Here is a 19,639-nt window from a genome sequence, read left to right on the forward strand (position 1 = left end):
GATGAGATAACTGGCTCTGTGGATGACGGGAAAGCAGTGGATGTGTTATTCCTTGACTTTAGCAAAGCTTTTGATATGGTCTCCCACAGTATTCTTGCCGCCAAGTTAAAGAAGTATGGGCTGGATGAATGGACTGTAAGGTGGATAGAAAGCTGACTAGATCATCGGGCTCAACCGGTAGTGATCAATGGCTCCATGTCTAGTTGGCAGCCGGTTTCAAGCGGAGTGCCCCAAGGGTCGGTCCTGGGGCCGGTTTTGTTTAATATCTTTATTAATGATCTGGAGGATGGTGTGGACTGCACTCTCAGCAAGTTTGCAGATGACACTAAACTAGGAGGTATGGTAGATACACTAGAGCGTAGGGATCGGATACAGAGGGACCTAGACAAATTAAAGGATTGGGCCAAAAAAAACCTGATGAGGTTCAACAAGAACAAGTGCAGAGTCCTGCACTTAGGACAGAAGAATCCCATGCACTGCTACAGACTAGGGACCAAATGGCTAGGTAGCAGTTCTGCAGAAAAGGACCTAGGGGTCACAGTGGACGAGAAGCTGGATATGAGTCAACAGTGTGCTCTTGTTGCCAAGAAGGCTAACGGCATTTTGGGCTGTATAAGTAGGGGCACTGCCAGCAGATCAAGGAATGTGATCGTTCCCCTTTATTTGACATTGGTGAGGCCTCATCTAGAATACTGTGTCCAGTTTTGGGCCCCACACTACAAGAAGGATGTGGAAAAATTGGAAAGAGTCCAGCCGAGGGCAACAAAAATGATTAGGGATCTGGAGCACATGACTTATGAGGAGAGGCTGAGGGAACTGGGATTGTTTAGTCTCCAGAAGAGAAGAATGAGGGGGGATTTGATAGCAGCCTTCAACTACCTGAAGGGGGGTTCCAAAGAGGATAGAGCTCGGCTGTTCTCAGTGGTGGCAGATGACAGAACAAGGAGCAATGGTCTCAAGTTGCAGTGGGGGAGGTCCAGGTTGGATATTAGGAAACACTATTTCACTAGGAGGGTGGTGAAGCACTGAAATGCGTTACCTAGGGAGGTGGTGGAGTCTCCTTCCTTGGAGGTTTTTAAGGCCCAGCTTGACAAAGCCCTGGCTGGGATGATTTAGTTGGGAATTGGTCCTGCTTTGAGCAGGGGGTTGGACTAGATAACCTCTTGAGGTCCCTTCTAACCCTGATATTCTATGATTCTACGATTCTCTTCTAGCTTGCCAAATCACTGCTGTTCTTGTTTTCTGCAGTTATCTAAATCCAGGGTGTCCAAGACATTTAGAAAACAAGCTATCAACTAGTGGAATCATAAAGCTTGCCTCTCATTTGTCAGGCCATATAATCTCGAACTAAATTGCTGTTGCATCTCAGTTTCCTCCATCTGTGAAAACACATGCTGCACATGATTTGTCAAGCGAGTCCAATCACTAGGATTATTTCCATGACTTGAAGTTCTTATCACTCTGAGAACTGTCAGGCCTTCTTTATTATGAACATGCTTCTGATGTGTGTACATCTGCTGGACTCTTAACTGTCATGGTTGAAGTGCCATCCAAGGCTCAGGCTGTCAGTATTTTTTTTTCTTGATATTAAAGACAAGAATTTTAACCTTCTGAGTAAGGAGGAAAACTGTTCAAGTCTAAAACTGATGATACTCTCACAAATGAAAAGGATGGGCAAATAATTCAGTGCAAGTTGCTATCAAACTTAGCCAGAACATTCATGATTGGTCTAAACCTATTACAGTCAACCTTTTTGTACCATCTTTGTTCTCTTCCTTTGGATGCCAATGTGGTCAGCCCTAATCTTTTCAAGTGGACAGCAAAACCCTTTTAAGACCCACGGGCCTGCAGATGCCTTCACCTATGATGCTGTCCATCAGACAGTACTTTGGATGAATCACTAAAGATCACTCAGCGTTAGCCTTTTCCTTTTCAGTACTCTCTGGTCAGGAGATGCCTTTATTCACTCCACTCTGCCAGGTCAGCCCTTCTGGGCATTACATGATCCTTTTCAAAAATCCCTGTCATAAGAGTCGTCTTCCTAAATGATCCAGTCCTTCAAGAGACTTGCTCCAACTCCCATTGTTCTCAATAGGAGTTGGATCAGTCCATAAGTTGAGTAATTCAGAAATGCTTCTAAGATCTCACACCCAAGAAATCAAGGGGACAGAGGCTTTCGTTCATTATGATTTGACACCTTTCCTTTCCTAAATCAGGAAGATTCTTTGTGCCCTCAATTTCTGGGAGGCATATTTGCACATGGCCACTTGTCCGTTAGTTATTTTCTTTTTCAAATGCTGGATTCCAATTTTCAATTGTGTGTGTTTCATGAAGGCTTTTCCCTCAGTCTTTTGTGTTTTCACTAAGCTCCTAACAGTAATGGCTTCTGACCTTTTATCCTCATGCAAGCTGTTTGTATGTAAGAGGGGTTTTCCATCACTAACTTCTATGACCCAGTTCTCCAATTGGGCCATCTTCACCACCACCGGAAACATGCTCACCTAGCCTCAGCATTCCCCAACTAGCTCTTTTCGAGCATGCTAGGGAAACGGATTGACATTTGACACGCATGCCAGTTCTCATCTGACTGAAGTGAGTCATTTAAATTGCTTCATGACCTCCAGGGACTCGTGTAAACATCACCCCATAGGCAATTACCCAATAGAAAAATTCATTTACCAGATGGGAGCCCCAATTTAGCTCTTATTTCTGTGACAGTGGTGGTTTTGCTAAAATCCAGGTGACAAGATTCAGGTTTAATAGCACAAAAGACCTACATGGAGGATAGCGTTTATAGCCCAGTTAGAATCAATAGTGGCAATATATCTCAACTACAACTGAGCTCACCTTAAACTAAAAAGAACAGGAGTCCTTGTGGCACCTTAGAGACTAACAAATTTATTTGCGCATAAGCTTTCGTGGGCTACAGCCCACTTCTTTGAATGCTCTAATAAATTTGTTAGTCTCTAAGGTGCCACAAGTACTCCTGTTCTTTTTGCGGATACAGACTAACACGGCTGCTACTCTGAAACCTGTCACCTTAAACTAGTTATCTTGCAAGGGTTTAGGGCTCAATTCTAATCTCTCACATGGGCATGCATCACTCAGCAGCCTGGGAATCTTGCTGTGCTTCTGCCAGCTTGTATAGAAACGCCTGTTTCAGGATACACAATGCTGAGCGCCCATATGCCTGAGAGGATATTCTTTGCCAGGCTCATATTCCTGTCTGCCTTCTCAGGCAACAAAGGATGTTAAAGATGGTTTTGTCTTTACTGCGGTGGATCAGAACTCCAGCATTGTACAAATGTCAAACCCCAGCCCCTGGCTGGCGTACTAGTTAGAGGAATCCCAGTGCCACCCATGACAGAAAGTCAGACAAATTAAATTACCTCCCCACCTCCCTGCTGGCGTAGAATTCCAACACAGTGCTGTTGGAATTAGAAAAGATAAGCAAACCGGATTTGTCTTGGCAATGGTACCCACTGGCTTATCTCATGAATGCTGCCAGTATTGTGAACAGTTTAGGTAGGGGTCCTTGTTACTCCTCAGTTTTCATATTATTTGCACAGCAGAATGGCTTAAATCAAATGAGAAAAGAAGCATATAGTAAGATCGTTCTGTTGCAGTTATGCAAGATGTCTGTCTTTGAGAACTTTAATGTGATTTCTAGCTCTTCTAGAAAAATCTTGCAATGATACATTCAAAACTGTTTTGTTGAAATTACTAGATTTAGACAGAGGCTCAAATGTTACTTTTAGAGATGGGCATAACCAGCAAAATTCTCATTAGGATTTCATACACACCAACTCTCAGGACCCTTGAAAACTGCAGAATTTGTTTCAGCCAGTCTCTTGTTAGTTTTTCTTTCAAAGCCATTGTGTAAATTTGTATCTTTTTTTAAAGTAAGTATGGCACAATCAACAAGTCAGAAGCAAATTGAAGGCTTTGAGCCAGAATTTTCCCCAACCCCTAACAACCATTGTAATGGTGCAAATGGAGTGTAAGGCTGGTGGATCTGGAAATCAAAGGTACAGACTTTCAGCCTCACTCAATCAGTCTAGAATGTGATGATATGCTTCCGTCTCAAGCTAGCTTCTCATAAACAGTAACCGCTCCAAATCTCTCTCTCTGTTGCCTCTTCAGATACTCCCAGGAAAGTACAAGATTTTTCAGTAATATTCTGTTTCCAATTGCACCATATTTTATCCTTGTCAGGCTGAGTTGACAGGTAAAAGGACCATTCTCGCTCCAGACAGCACTAACATACAGAGTGACAGGTTTCCGGAGGTGTTGATACTTTGTTCATGGTGCTGGTTGAGTTCATAAGATTGTCCGATTGTTTCAGTTCATCACCACCCTTGACAAAGTGCTAGAAGCACTGAGAGCCCTAGTAATTCAGACTGAGTTGTACCTGTCAAGTATGCTAGAGGCCATCAAGTTTGAGAATGAATAGTACAGTTGAGAATTCTAGTTTTCCCAGGACTTTAGCTTATTTGTGCCATTATCTCTTGCAGTATGTTCACTGGAAGTTGAACAATCCATGAAAGCTCACTTACCTTAAACTGCTTCAATGCATATGAAAGTCTGAAGGGTTACAGTGAGTTCTGTTAAATGTGGCAACATACCGGAAAAAAAAAAGATATTCTTTTGTTCTAGCTGAAAGCTTAAGACGTAGGCATTCTAACCCACTAATGCAGGTTATTCTATGTACTGGGTGAAGTTAAAGATGATTTGCATAGAAGCAAAAAGAGGGGGGGTGCCCCTTTTTTATTTTTAGTGATGATAATCAAAGCCTGAAAAGAGGCATATCAAGAGGAAGGGTGGATTGTTCTCATTTTCATTGTCTTTTACATTAGAAACTCAAGCTGTGTCTACTCTGTTTTCCTGGAAGACACTCTGTGGATGACTGGAGAATCAGTAGAATTATGACATGGCCAGTACCAAGGAGTGAAACCTGAGCAATTGAGAGAACCCTTTTTTACTCCATTTAAAATCCAGCCAGTTGAGGCCGGGCATGGGTACTTTCCTTATTAAAAAACAAACTAACAATTTAACTCAAGCACCTGAAGAATATTTAGAAGGAAAGTTCCAATAAGGATTGAGAGAACTTCCATTCCAGTCCTCTGGTCTGCCTAAGAACATAAGTCGTCAATTCAGTATTCTTGAGGTTTCTAAGGTTTGGAAAAAAGCAGAGGGAAAAAAATACCTTTTGGGGCTCTTTTGTACATCAAAAAATCCCACTGCCCCAAAAAATAAGACCCAAAATTAATGTTTCCTTTGCGTGTAAACTTTGAGGCGTGTATTTGTATATACTGACAGGTGTCCACGGAGCCACTGGAAAATGAATGAATGAAAAGGATGTTTTGAATTTTTTCTACTTGGGCAGGCAATGTTTCCTTGTGATCAGAGCTGGAAAGTGGGAGTTAGGAGATCTGGCTTCTGTTTCCAGTTCTGCTGCTGATTCACTGTGTTACATTGGGCACTGTTGTGCCTCAGTTTTCCCCTCCGTAAAATGGCGATAATGATACTGACCCACCTTGGTAAAACACTTTGAGATCCCCAGATAAAAGATGCTGTACAAGTGCAAAATAATCTTGATTGATTTCTCATCCCTCTTACGCTGATGCTTTTATACTGCCGCTGAATGTGTCCAAGTAAAGATTCCTCCAATGTTTTAAACTAATTTAGTTCTTGAGTATGAATTAACAGTTGGCAAATCCAAGGTTCAACTGGCACCTAGACATTTAGCTGGTTATCTGACCCATCCCCATTTGACCCCTGTCTCTGAGCCCTCCATGACCATCTCCCTTCATTCCATGACAAGCTTAGCAAAACTTTGTAGTCCCTTTCTGACACTTTTCCCCAACAGGATACAAGCACACAGTACCCAGTGATACCTCTAGCAAACTTCCAGATCTCTGTGCTCCTCCTCCCTCTACCACTCTCTCTAGCTAGTGCTATAATCGGTTGCTTTATGAGTGCTACATTTCCCCGTGCCCAGGATTAAGATTAAAGGAAACATTTCCCTTTCCCTGGACTTGCTATCCTCTACATGCCAATCTTGCAAGGTGCAGAGCACTTTCCACCTGCACTCATACCAATGGGGCCAGTCCTGCTCCTGCCGGGGTTAATGTCTGTGGGCACAGGATTGGGGCCAGTGGACATTAACTGATGCTGAGCATACTGCAGAATTGGGCCCTAATTTTTTTTTTTTAGGGAAGAGGCTTTGTTATTTCCAAATATTTTGTATCTGGAAATATTCCTTTGACTATAGTGAATTCACGGGTTCTCCCAAGTGCAAACATTTGGAAGAGCATAGAGTAACCCTCTCACATTTCTTAAGGAACAGCACCCTCTAGGAGTACTGTAGTTCTATTACAACTGTACAGATACTGCTGTTTGCTGATCATTTATACTGTATCTTTATATATAAGAGTTCTCAGCCCCAGCCCTCCTGCCCCAAAATTGTGAAATGTTGTGTAATGGATTTTGAACATATATGCAGCAAAAATAAATAACTGGATTGTGCCTGCCATATATATCTCTTTTTCCCTGTAAACATGCTCTGACCTTATGCAGCTACCTGCTGTGTAAGTAGTGTTTGAGACGGTCAATAATAAGAGTTGGCATTAATATAGCACCTTGTGTTAAATGATCTCTCTGATTCACAAACCATTCCTCCTCACAATACCTCTGTAAGGTAGGGAAAGCACTGCTGGCATTTCACAAATGGGGAATGCAGTCACACAGCAAAGGAAAGGGACCCCAAGCCCAAGAAGTGAGTTAGTTTCAGATCTGAGGCTAGGAGCCAGGTCTCCTGGTTCCCAGTGCTGCGCTCTAATCTTTTGCCCTCTTTGTCTAGGCGGATCAATTATCTTTGAATTGCAGGTTTAAAAAAACAACAACCCAGGCCATGATGACTGGTAAACAGTAGGAGTGCAGGCAATGCTGCAATTTTGGATCACAGGGCGTTGTGGGACTAGTGTGGCACTAGCAACTTTGAACTTTCATAAGTTGCAGATTCTAACAAGCTCAAAATCTCACTGCAAGATACAATCAGACCTGCCAGATTGCACCTGGTTTTCTGTCAAAAGCACACACCCTGCATGGTTTCACAGGGAATCTACATCAGCCCAGACTCAAGCTAAAGGGTCACAAACCATAGCCAGACTTTCAGGGCTTAGTTTCAGGTTTGTAGTAAAGCTCCAAACCAGCCGAGGTTTGCATGTGATTTGGGCTTTTTCTGTAAACGCTTTGCATGACTCAAAACGACACTTGGATGACTTCAAAGAGGTGTTTAAGGACCTGTAAGAGTCTGCCCTGGCTTCACATGGAATCTAAGCATCTCTTACTATCCAACTTCTGATAAATGAGCATTTTGCCTCCCAGCTGTTTGGAATTCAGACAACAGACCGTTACTCACCCTGTGCAGTTACTGAGACTCTTCGAGATGTGTCCCTTTGGGGGCTCCACTCCAGCTGTCGGTGTGTCCTGGTGCCGTTGATGAGAGATTTTCGGTAGCAGTGTCCGTCTGGGTCACCCGCGCAGTGAGCATTCGCAACGCCGTTGGTGCCTCATCTAACACGCGCAAGACCCAACGCCCTCAGTTCCTTCTTAACCATCCTCGGCCTGAGTCAGAGCTCTGTAGCGGTGTCAACGAGAACCTAGGAAAAATAATTAGGAATAGTTCGAACTAATTAGTGACATTTAAGTTTTAGTTCGTTAATAGTTTCTCATCTCCTTTTTCCTTTAAAAAAAAAAAAACTAATTACTAGGTGCATCATCAGTGGGGGACTCTACCAGCTGTTAACTAAGTTTTTTCACCCACCTGAAAATTCATATCTGTGGGCTTGATCCTATACTCTTCACTGAGGCTAATGAAAGTTTTGCCTGTATGAAAACTGCAGGATTCAAATCTATATACTTTAGCAAAGCTTTTGATATGGTCTCCCACAGCATTCTTGCCAGCAAGTTTTAAAAAGTATGGATTGGATGAATGGACTATAAGGTGGATAGAAAGCTGGCTAGATCGTCAGGCTCAATGGGTAGTGATCAACAGCTCGATGTCTACTTGGCAGCCGGTATCAAGCGGAGTGCCTCAGGGGTCGGTCCTGGGGCCGGTTTTGTTCAACATCTTTATTAATGATCTGGATGATGGGATGGATTGCACCTTCAGCAAGTTCGCAGATGACACTAAGTTGGAGGGAGAGGTAGATATGCTGGAGAGTCGGGCTAGGGTCCAGATTGACCTAGACAAATTGGAGGATTGGGCCAAAAGAAATCTGATGAGGTTCAGCAAGGACAAGTGCAGAGTCCTGCACTTAGGACTGAAGAATCCCATGCACTGCTACAGGTTGGGAACCAACTGGCTAGGCAGCAGTTCTGCAGAAAAGGACCTGGGGATTACAGTGGATGAGAAGCTGGATATGAGTCAGCAGTGTGCCCTTGTTGCCAAGAAGGCTAATGGCATATTGGGCTGCATTGGTAGGAGCATTGCCAGCAGATAGAGGGAAGTGATTATTCCCCTCTATTCGGCACTGGTGAGGCTACATCTGGAGTGCTGCATCCAGTTTTGGGCCCCCCGCTACAGAAAATATGTGGACAAATTGGAGAGAGTCCAGCAGAGGGCAACAAAAATTATCAGGGGGCTGGAGCACATGACTTACAAGGAGAGGCTGAGGGACCTGGGCTTATTTAGTCTGCAGAAGAGAAGGGTGAGGGGGGATTTGATAGCAGTCTTCAACTACCTGAAGGGGGGTTCCAAAGAGGATGGAGCTCAGCTGTTCTCAGTGGTGGCAGATGACAGAACAAGGAGCAATGGTCTCAAGTTGCAGTGGGGGAGGTCTAGTTGGATATTAGGAAACACTATTTCACTAGGAGGGTGGTGAAGCACTGGAATGGGTTCCCTAGGGAGGTGGTGGAATCTCCATCCTTAGAGGTTTTTAAGGCCCGGCTTGACAAAGCTCTGTCTGGGATGATTTAGTTGGTGTTGGTCCTGCTTTGAATAGGGGGTTGGACTAGATGACCTCCGGAGGGCTCTTCCAATCCTTATCTTCTATGATTCTATACCTCTAGTGTATTATTTTTTACTAAGCTTAAACAGATGGAGAGCTGGATTTTCCTAATACCAAGAGATACAGATGGAGTCTATAACTGGTGGGTACATGATCATATTGAAAGAGAAATTCATTTGTAGCATAGCAGGCCCTAATTCTTTCTTAGTAAGTTCAAGACACATTGGTTTAATGGTATTCTGTGTGTGTAGAGATGTGTATAGCTGTGACATTAGTGTTGAACAGGGACTTTCATTCTAAGTTCCTAGTTTTAGTCATCTAGAGATTGTTTCTTGCATAGAAAATTGCTTGTCATGTTTTAAGGTGTGATTTTATTCAGAAAAGTTATTTTAAGATTGGCACGTGCTTACCTATTGCCTCTGCTATTGACTCACACAAGGCCAGTAAGTAAATCAGTCCAATCTGCTTGGTCAACAATAGGGACAAAAATAAGCTTTTACTGCCGCTTATTCCTGGCAGCCCTGCAGAGCCAGCCCAGCTCAGAAAGGGGGATCTTCTTGTGCATCAGCAGAATTGGTTGGCAAGTTCCAATCGGTGACACATGTGGAAACCCCCGTAGACAGTGTTGTTTTCCAGGCCTGACACAAAGCAGCCATTTAACCTGCAGCTCCTTTAACTGGTTACAGTCAATAAGAAAGAACCTAGCCTGACTCTCAGATCCCTGGCTAAGTTTTGTTGTTACTTGTGAACTGAGCGCATTGGGTCTGGAAACACTGAGTGATCAAAAACGTGAAGCCCCACTCTGCCATTTTCACAGCCTCACTTTCAGAACTGCGTGTGAGTGCTTTTGTTCCTTTTGCTCAGGAATCTCAAAAACATTTTCATCTTAGAAGCGTAATAGGGATGGGTCTGAACCAGAACACCGCATCCAAACTCTCCTGAACTGTGCGGAAGTTCTGATCTGGAGCCATGCCTTATAGCGCAGGAGCCTCTCTACTCGGCCGAAATTAAGCCCTTTGTGTGTTTTGCCAGTGGAATAAGCTACGTGAGCAATACTGACAGTACTGAGCACATGCAGGAAGTTATTTTTTCACTGCTATTGAGTTCCAGAGCCGCAGATATAATGCACAAGCCCTGGCTCTTGCAAATGGGATGTTGTGCAGCTCTTAGGCTAAATGGCTTTTATAGCCCTTGCCATTCATAACTGACCTCAGATGGCCACTGTGCAAGACTAAAACAAGGCCACGTTGCCCCAGTTCATTGTGCCCAGCATGTGGTTGTGGTTGGGCTTGTAGCATTGGGCACCTGTGAAGACAGCTGTTCAGTAGCACTGTTATCAATCAGTCACATTGCACTGGCACCCCAGTGCATGATGGGTTCCTCCCTCAGAAACCTGTAGAATCGAACAGGACGAGACAATAGGAATGCAACAGGGTTGTTAGTGCATCATTCAGTGTTCTGGGTCTCATGATGTAAAACCTTCCTTCTTCCCCACAGCATGTTGTTTTTTGAAATGAGAAAGGTGGAGGAGTGTGCTAGCCATTCAGAAAGCCACAGCACTTTCTGTACCATTCAGAAATAACCATGACAGAGAATCAATCAGGCAACACATGGGAGTAGATAATCTGAAATCAGATCAATGAAATGAACGTACAGGGATGGTCAGCTCCGAGGAACAGATGATTCTATCTGCAGCAATCAGTCGAAAGCTGCGTGAGATGTGGTAAAGGATGGCCCCAGGATGAAAACTGGTACCTGAGGAGGCTCGTGACATCATGTTAGGCAGCTGAATTTGCATATTTCTTCGAGAGCAGCAGATGCTGCATGCATCAGACCAAAGGGGAAGCTGGGTGGGAGGAAAAGGGAGCTAGGTCAAGGCCCTCCACACTGACCAGCCAGTTTCACGGGCTTTGTTTTTCAGCACGCTGTGCTGAGCTGCAGATCCAGTTCACGGAAGCCGTTTCTACTGTTGCTGATCAGAAAGAGCTCATCACCAACCTGGAGCATGACCTCAGCACTATCCAGTCCATGTCTTCGGTGCATCGCCCTGATGCCGAGGTAATTCCAAAGGTTTCCTTCCAGTTGCTGACCTATTGGGTATGTCTTCACTACCCACCGTATTGGCGGGTAGCAATCGATTTATCCGGGATCGATATATCGCGTCTCGTTAAGGCACGATATATCGATCCCCGAATGAGCTCACCGTCGACTCCGGAACTCCACCAGAGCGAGCGGCGGTAGCGCAGTTGACGGGGGAGCCGCGGCCGTCGATCCCACGCCGTGTGGACCCCAGGTAATTCAATCCAAGATGCTTCGACTTCAGCTACGCTATTCACGTAGCTGAAGTTGCATATCTTGGATCAATCCCCCCCAGTGTAGACCAACCCATTGATTACAAAAGCTTTATTTGCATTCAGTTCCTTTTCCTTTCCCCCACTTCTCTGCCTTCCACCCCTTCTACTATCCCAGATACATCCCTCAAAATCTTCTCCATCACCCCACTCCCATGAGCCTTAAAAACCTCTGTGCTACTCCAAGCTAGGCTCTCAGTTCTTCATTCTCTCTGCTGAGTTAACTGATCTATAAAAATATTTCCTGATCTAGTTTCCCTAGACCCCAGAATTCATCTCTGCCTCCTTATGCCCAACTCGAGAGTGTTCCCATTCCTCACAAGACTTGAGGGCCACTACTAGGACCCTGGAGGGGTTGGCAAACCTTCTGAGACTCTGAGATGGATTTCAGCAATGATGGGGAAGCCTGCTGGGAAACCAGAAAGGAGGAACTTAAACCAAAATTTATCCCAACATTAAGAAAAGGTTCAGGTTTGAGATTTGGACAGAGATGCCTTATTGGGCTAAATATGTTACGGCCACGTTGGCTCTCCTGATTTCCATTCTGATGTTCTCGTCACCCCAAACTCTCCCTGAGCACTCAGGAATGCTTCTGTTGTTTCAGAGTCTGCCTGCATTCTTCTGCTTTGCATATTTATATTCAAGCCTTTTAGGTGGGTTGAAACTTAATGCTGCTGGCTGAACTGAAGCATTGGGTACAGCCACCGGTGTCAATACAATGAAAATGTCTCTGGGGCAGAAGTCAGAGCATTGACCATCTTCATTTGCACAGTTCAGCCCATGAACTTCCCCAGGAATTCTGTAATTTGTAGCCCTTGTTCCCAGAATATGGAAAAGCATAATCTTAAAACCACCACCAAAGAATGTGGTATGGGCCACAGCTGGGACAAGAGAATGCATTTGATGAACTATTGCTCTGATCGGGTGTGGGGTTCCCTCACCTTCTGACCGTGCTACTCACCTACACTAAGAGTTCCTATTCACATCTGATTTCTCTACCCAGGGTGCTGCTGTTCACAGTCTAGAGACAATTCCAGACCCCATTAAGGAAGCTACAGCCCGTTTTTATGGTAAGAGCCTGGACTGAGTCCAGTTTATGCTTTGCTGTTTGGGAGCTGTGTGTTCCAGGGAGCTCAGCACAGACACTGGGGCTATGGAAGATCACAACTTTACATACTATCTATGGGGTCCATACACCAGACACTGAACTTGCTGAGTACCTAACTGGGTCACGTTTGTAAGTAGTAAGCTAACCATGCCAGGGAAGCAGCTGTGTTATGGGAGATCCAGTTGAAGGGTGTGCTGAGGTTTGCTGAGGCACTCTACCTTGGACAGCTGGTAGAGATGCACTGTTTCCTTAATGGTTGGGACCTGTGCTTTCAGAGCTGAAGAATCAGAGTTCTATCCTGACGCTCAAGGTTGCCATGGTGTGCAACATAACAGCCATGAATTCCTAAGTAGGTACAGACCTTTTGTTAAACTCTCCTTGGGCCTGGTTTTCAGGAGTGTTGAGCACCTCCATCTCCTGTTAACTTCAGGGAGATCATCCCTCAAAATCAGCCCTTGTTAGCCATTGTTCCTCAGCAAGTTCCTCCATCCCCTTCCTGCAGAAGAGATTCTGCTGCAGTACTTCCAGCAGTTTGTGTCAGCACCCCGACAGTCTCTTCCCAAATCACATCTGCATGCAGAGGTTCATTCCCGCTCTGTCACTAATCTATTGTAGCAGATTTGCCTTGTTGAAGAGCAAATGCTGACAGTCTTGGGAAGGGGTTTAACCACATGGCGCAGCTATCAAGAATAGTTGGTTGACTGGTTCTCACTGCGCAGAGTCACTGACTGTTGCTTCTGCTGATATTTTCTCCCTAAAGTACAGCCCTACACAATACAGCAGATCAGCTTCCCCCTGTAGCCGCTCTACTGTTCCTTTCAAATACACGTAGAATTCAGACAGAAACTAAAATACCCCGTGCTTCAACTTTTGATCATTCCAGAGTGAATTCCCCCCAGAGCCAGAGAGTGAAATGTTTCCTTTACATTTGCTGTTTGCTGCATGGGCTGTAGGAGAAAATGAATCAAATAAATGATGACTGTTGGCTCCACTGGAAAAGAACCCATTTCCTTTCCTTTTTGTTTAGAAAGGTTTTTAAGTAGAATGATAAACAATATCATGGCAACAGTTCCACCAAGCAAAAACAACCTGAAGCCACCCATCCTGCTGCTATGAATAGCTCCACTGTGCAGACTCGCTGAGTCGCTGCCTTCTAGGACATATTTATCATCTGCTGTCCTGTGTAAACCCCTAGAGATGCCTGACCTCCTTCACAAGGCCATTGGAGGGGACGGCCATGCAGTGGAGTTACGTACTCACACCATTTCACAGGCTTTGGGAAGGGGCTGAAGAGACCTTTGCCAGTGTTTCCACTACTGCAAAACCTGCCACAGGAGGGGGTCAATGCAGCCCAGAAAGTGGGGGAGATTCACTGGCTAGGGAGTGTGACCAGGACAGCCGGGGATTGCTGGGAATCAGCCCATTGTGAGCAGGCGCTGCTGGCAAGTGAGTGTGCCCCCCCCCCTCCCAACAGGGCCAATGGGGTCGCCTTAGGGAAAATATCCCCCTAAGGGGTGTAGAGATTAGTTGCCCCCCTACAGTAGAGATAGTAACACCTACCTCAGGGGAGAGTTAAATTTTGATTAATTACTAGAGCTGGACAGCAACAGTAATTCCCTTTCCCAGAGGATTTTTAATGTTCAAATTTCTGTTTCATTCCAATTTGCTATGAAAAAAAAAATGTTCAGAATTCTCCGTAAAATGGAATTACCATTCTCCACCCAGCTCTACTGGGAATCTCAGCTCCAGGTCTGCCTGGGGTGCTTCCCAGGAGCAGGGCACCCTAAGCTGGCAAGGACCGGGGAGCCGGAGAGCCAGGGCTGCTGGGAACCTGGGCAGAGCAGCTGGTAGGAAACTGGGCATATTTTTATCAGAATCCTGACGGTTTCCAGAGGAATTTTGTAGAAATTGAACAATCTCTGCAAAACATTTCAATTTCAGTGAATTGGCAAATTCTAAGAGGAAAAAAATGTGTTGTCTAAGTTTTTCCATCCAGCGTCATTAATTAGCCATCGGTGAAGTCCTTTAAACCCTCCGGTGGACGGTGCCATAGAAGTGCCATGTGTTGTTTATCTTCCTTGAATGTCTGCTGGCTGAGGATGGTCTCTCACGGTTAGCTCTGCTTCCTAGGTTATCCTCCATCTCCCAGTGCTTCACTTCCCGAGGGGCAGATGGATTCCCTGCTGTCCATCATCTCCAGTCAGAGGGAGCGCTTCCGTACAAGGAACCAAGAATTAGAAGCGGTATGTTACAAAGACCTGACTTTAGAATGCTGGACCTGGGTTCTATCCCTGTCTCTGCCACTGGTCTGATGGGTGACCTTGGGCAAGTCACAGCCCCTCTCTGCCTCAGTTTCCCCATCTGTTGAACGGGGATAATGATACTGACCTTTGTAAAACAATTGGAGCTCTACTGATGACAAGTGCCACGTGAGAGCTAGGGATTAATATTATGGTAAAAAGACACTCCCGGACATGCATTTCTGGGCAGTTATTGCACTTCTTAGGGTTGAAGTCCCTTAGCACTGCGTTGAACCCCAAGTGGGAATAGTTCTCTCTCCCTATTTTTGTTTACACTAATTCATTTTGATCTGTGGTTGGAAGGACCCTCCTTGGAGGCAAACCCTTTGCTGATTGCACCTGTGCTTTGTCTCTGCTGGACTCAGCCCAGCAACTTACCCAGTGGTTGGGAGGGGATTTTATTTCTGCCCAGGACAAGTTAAATCACCAATTCCCTTCCCAAAGAATCTGCAAACACTGGGTCCTCCAGCTAGCGGCATTTGTTCTGTGTGTTGCAGGAGAACCGCATGATGCAGCACACAATGCAGGCTCTCCAAAGTGAACTGGACAACATGAGAGCTGATAATATCAAGCTATATGAAAAGATCAAGTTCCTCCAGAGCTACCCTGGCCGGGTGAGTGCGGAGCCTGTCTCTATCTCAGCTGTTGTCCCTTGGAGGCTAATGTGTCCCCATTCTGTGAGATCCACTGTACTGGGGAACTGGAAAATATATGTAACTGTCTTTGTTCATTTGCAAAGGGATGACAGTGAATCTTTTCACTCACCCCTGCTTGACCCATGCCTAAAACCACATTAGAGCACAGTCATTACCTCTCCTGCCTGTCCAGTTCCTAGGCTTTGGGTAGCCCAAACATTCCACGATTGGGGACAGCCTGTTTGAAGGTCACCTTATCCCTTTTGTGTGGAGTAGCTTGATAGAAAGTTGCCCCTATAAATCCTACATGCAAGACTCAGAATCATAGAAATTGGAGATGGAAAAGATCTACAGTATCAGGGCACTTGGGCCATCTCCCTGCTGCTTCAGGATTGTCCTCTACACCTTTGGTCACACACCCCATCTCCCTCCAGTATAATCGCTAATGGCTGGTTTTAAACATCTCACTGATGGAGCTACCCTCTGAGGCCAAGAGTTGGCATTTCCTGCCACAAGGTGCCAATGCAATATGCTTTGGTGTTCACACACTTGTTCTCCACCTGCAGGGACACAGTTGCTCCTGACTGGCCAGGCACCAAGGAGTTAAAACAACTCCTGAACTTATTCAGAGTCTGAGAAATAATTCAGCCTGTGTCAAAAAAGTGACTCATTCTTGCGTCCCAGCGCATGTAAGAGTTGCACTGAGGAATTTAACAAAGAGATTTATGTGGCACGTGCTCCCTTTCACAGAACAGTGTGCTCATTCAACTCACTGATCTCAGGAACTGTGGAGTGGCGACCTCTGAGATTACAGTTCGTGACAAAAGGCTTTGTTCCCTGTGCATTAGTCACCAGTTTTCTGCACCTTCCCCTGCATACTACTGTGGCAACTGATTTCCGTTTTTCATGTGCAATTGCGAGTGATGACGGGTGACAAACAGAGAGAGAATTACCCCTCTCCTGCTATACTGAACTAGAAACTCTGTCGTGCCTCTTACAGAACCCCTTCTGGCCAGCAGAGAGCGCTCCTCTCCTTTACAAGGTGCTAGCCACTGACCTTTCCTAGTACAGCATATACTAGCAATGGTGTGGGTCTGTCATGCTCCAAAGCAGAGAGGCTAAAGCGCATAACAAGAGAGAGAATAAGCCTCTCCGTAATACACAAACATGAAATAACGACGTAAAGGTGTACAGAGCCACACAATACTCAAACGTCACTGCTCAAACAATACTCAGACATCATCTCCCCTCCTTGTTGCTTGCTAGAATGTCTGATGTATGAGGACTTTCTCCCTTGGCACGCAGGTGGGATTTTAACACGCAGAAATCTCCCTCCATATCAATGGCCAAAGAGACCCTGTCACAACTGTTAAGAAAACTGTGTAAGCTGACATTTTGAAGAGCTTTTCATGGTAGCTGCGTCTTCAAGCTGAAATGTCCAGTCATGTTCAAACCTTTTGTTTGTTTTGTTCTAAAATGAAAATAGATGCATTGTAGGAAAACTGTCCTAAAAATCCGCTTCTTGTCCTGACCTGCTGCATGGTGGTGGTCTCTGCTGTACTACAAATGCTATGATTCATTCCAGAGGTGGCTGCATTTCAGTAGTGGGTGAACTGAATCCATTTTATGGATCAATATCTTAAATTTCTTTGGGATCCTTCTAGAGGAAGGTTCTATATATATTAAAGACTGATCCTGAGCATCTCTTATTAGTCTCATAAGGGATGAACTGGGTTGGGCCTTATGCTGTTATGTTTACTTTTCCTATTAAAATGGAAGAGTGTATCTCTGTATTTACTACACCAGAATATCATCCTCATTGTACAAGGAGCACTGAATCATGTACAGAAAACTACCCTGGAGGGTGACAACATAGAGCACCTAATGAGACATGTGACTGGTTAAAAATAATAATCAAAGATCATAAAATAAGGCATGCATATAATGAATGCATGAGCCCTAACCTGGGATCTAATCTAAGCCAAGGACTATGAGATGCAGTGGCCTGTGTATCATATTCCAGAACATAGGGGCATATTCACTAAAGGTTCATTCAACTTGGGATTTACTCTGCTGAGAGGGAACCACGAGATCATGGCTGGATGACTGGGCAGAACAAGAAGGAACATGTAGTAATGAGTCTTGAAAGATATCTTAAAGGTCAACATCATAATTTTAAAATTGTATGATGACAAAGACATTGCAGAGATGGAAAAATAGGGACAGCTGGCTAACAGCAGCATTGTAAATATGATGCACCCTCATAATTAAAGCTTGAGGCAGGCAGATATGGAATCATAAGACACCAATGCATAAATAGAACAAGTTGACAGAGCAGCAAACTCCAGCACCGTAGGGGATTTTACATTTTTAGTTCCTGTGTTTTAAGCCTACTTAAACCCCCCAGTGGCAAAGAAAAAAGTGGGAAAATCCAAAAGCAAGAGCAGCAAATGGGACCAAAGCCTGATAAATTAGTACCAAATCAGTAAATCTATGCATATCAATGCATGGAAATTATTATCCATTCAGACACGTCCTAAGATCCAATGCATTGTACTGACTCTGTGTCCACACTATGCACTGTTTGTATGAGCTAAAACGCTTTGGAGGAGGTCATTGTTTTACCTGGGTACATCAAATGTTGTTGTTGGGGTGGTTTGAGGAGGAATCAGTAAGCAGGCTTGGAATCTGGATGATATTTTAATAAGTTGGAGCACAGTTTGCGGACTTGTAGCCTCACATAGGGCTTTCAAGAAGTGCTCATTGTGAGTTTAATTCAGAGCCGGCTATATGGTTATGAAATGGGGACTTCCATACTGGGAGAAACTTGAGATCAGGATGGAGCTTGCTTGAGAACATAATGTGCATAAATAAGATCTACATCTCTCACCCCCTTTCAGGGGTTTTTCACAATTTCCCCTTGCCCTTTTGGCTGCTAATAGATGTGTGTTTAAATAGTGCTTCCCCCCTCCCCCCGAGCTCCTCTCTCCCTCTTACCTGATCCATCAGAGCTAGTATGCTGGATTTATGACATCCTAAGCATTTCCATGGCAAGAACATTCTGTGGTGTTGCAAACAGATAATTCTGACTTCATTGTTCGATCATGCAGCTGAGGTGGGTGGTATAAGATGCTGTTATTTACCTAAAACAGGAGCAAAGGAAACACAAAACTGCCGGTAAACAAAAGGGTTTTGTTTAAATGCCTTTTCTGCTTTGCTTGAGTATGCAAGTCCAACTTTGGAGCACTGATCAACTCAGTCATTGGACTGAGTTTTTACCCTGTGCACAGAATTGCACAGGCTACCACCATATGTGTAGTTGAGCAGGGATTGTCTGGGGTGATGGGAGTGGGGCTTGGAGCCAGGAGACTTGGATTCTAGTCTTGCTTCCCCATTGCCCAGTCACTCATACCTCTGCAAGGAGTTGTTCTCCTGATTAGGAAGCATTTTACACCCACTCTGCACTGGGGTCAGTGACTATCACCGGGGGCAAGGCAGGGGAGAATCAGGTCCGCTCTGCATAACCTTGGGCAAGTCACTTGATGTCTCCGTGCCTTGGTTTCCCCATTTGTAAAGTGGGGATAAGATCACCCAAGCCCTTAGAGGTGTCAGTGTCCCAGTATAACTATTGCTATATCTCCCACCAATTTGCAATGGCTCAGTGTTCCATCCCAGTATCCAATTCCTGTGCTTCTGCCTAAAGGAATGAACCGTACATTTATAGGGTAGGATGCTGAATCCACTTAAAACATTTCTCATGCTCAGATTTATAAAGTCTCTTTTAAGCTCTCCCCAGCCCCTAAATATGTGTGTGCACATGCGCAAAGGGCAGAAACTTGGTCGGATGCCCTTAATTAAGTAAGGTGCCCCTTTTAATTACAAAGATTAATTAGGGTGAGCAAAGAAAGTTGCCTGGCTAAGTCTTCTGCTTCCCCGTTGCTTGGGAATGAATGTAGAGTCCATGGCTCACCCCAAAAATGGAGCTCTCCAGTGGGTGAACGGTGCTGCAGGGAGTCATCTGCCCCCAGGAAAGGACTGGGTAGAAAGTAACTCTTGTGCCGCCCAGCCCAGCTGTCAGCAGAGGAGAAGGAAGCTAACTTCTTGTTTGATTCCTGTAGGGCGGCAGCAGTGACGACACAGAGCTCCGCTACTCCACCCAGTACGAAGAGCGCCTGGACCCCTTCTCCTCTTTCAGCAGGAAGGTACGGAAAGGCAGAGGGGTTCTCTACTC

At 44.9% G+C, this 19,639-nt stretch overlaps 1 protein-coding gene across 1 annotated transcript in view; it reads left to right on the top strand.

Moving 5' to 3' along the window:
- Positions 1 to 19,639, top strand: part of CUX1 (cut like homeobox 1) — a 380,489-nt gene that overhangs the window by 341,089 nt on the left and 19,761 nt on the right. The window contains exons 15-19 of the mRNA XM_054008638.1: positions 10,936 to 11,072; positions 12,369 to 12,435; positions 14,604 to 14,716; positions 15,271 to 15,387; positions 19,527 to 19,610. Of these exons, the coding sequence (XP_053864613.1) occupies positions 10,936 to 11,072; positions 12,369 to 12,435; positions 14,604 to 14,716; positions 15,271 to 15,387; positions 19,527 to 19,610 (518 nt within the window). The remainder of the gene's footprint in view (positions 1 to 10,935; positions 11,073 to 12,368; positions 12,436 to 14,603; positions 14,717 to 15,270; positions 15,388 to 19,526; positions 19,611 to 19,639) is intronic.

Source organism: Malaclemys terrapin, chromosome 18 (assembly GCF_027887155.1).
Source record: "Malaclemys terrapin pileata isolate rMalTer1 chromosome 18, rMalTer1.hap1, whole genome shotgun sequence".
Classification (NCBI taxonomy): Eukaryota; Metazoa; Chordata; order Testudines; family Emydidae; genus Malaclemys; species Malaclemys terrapin.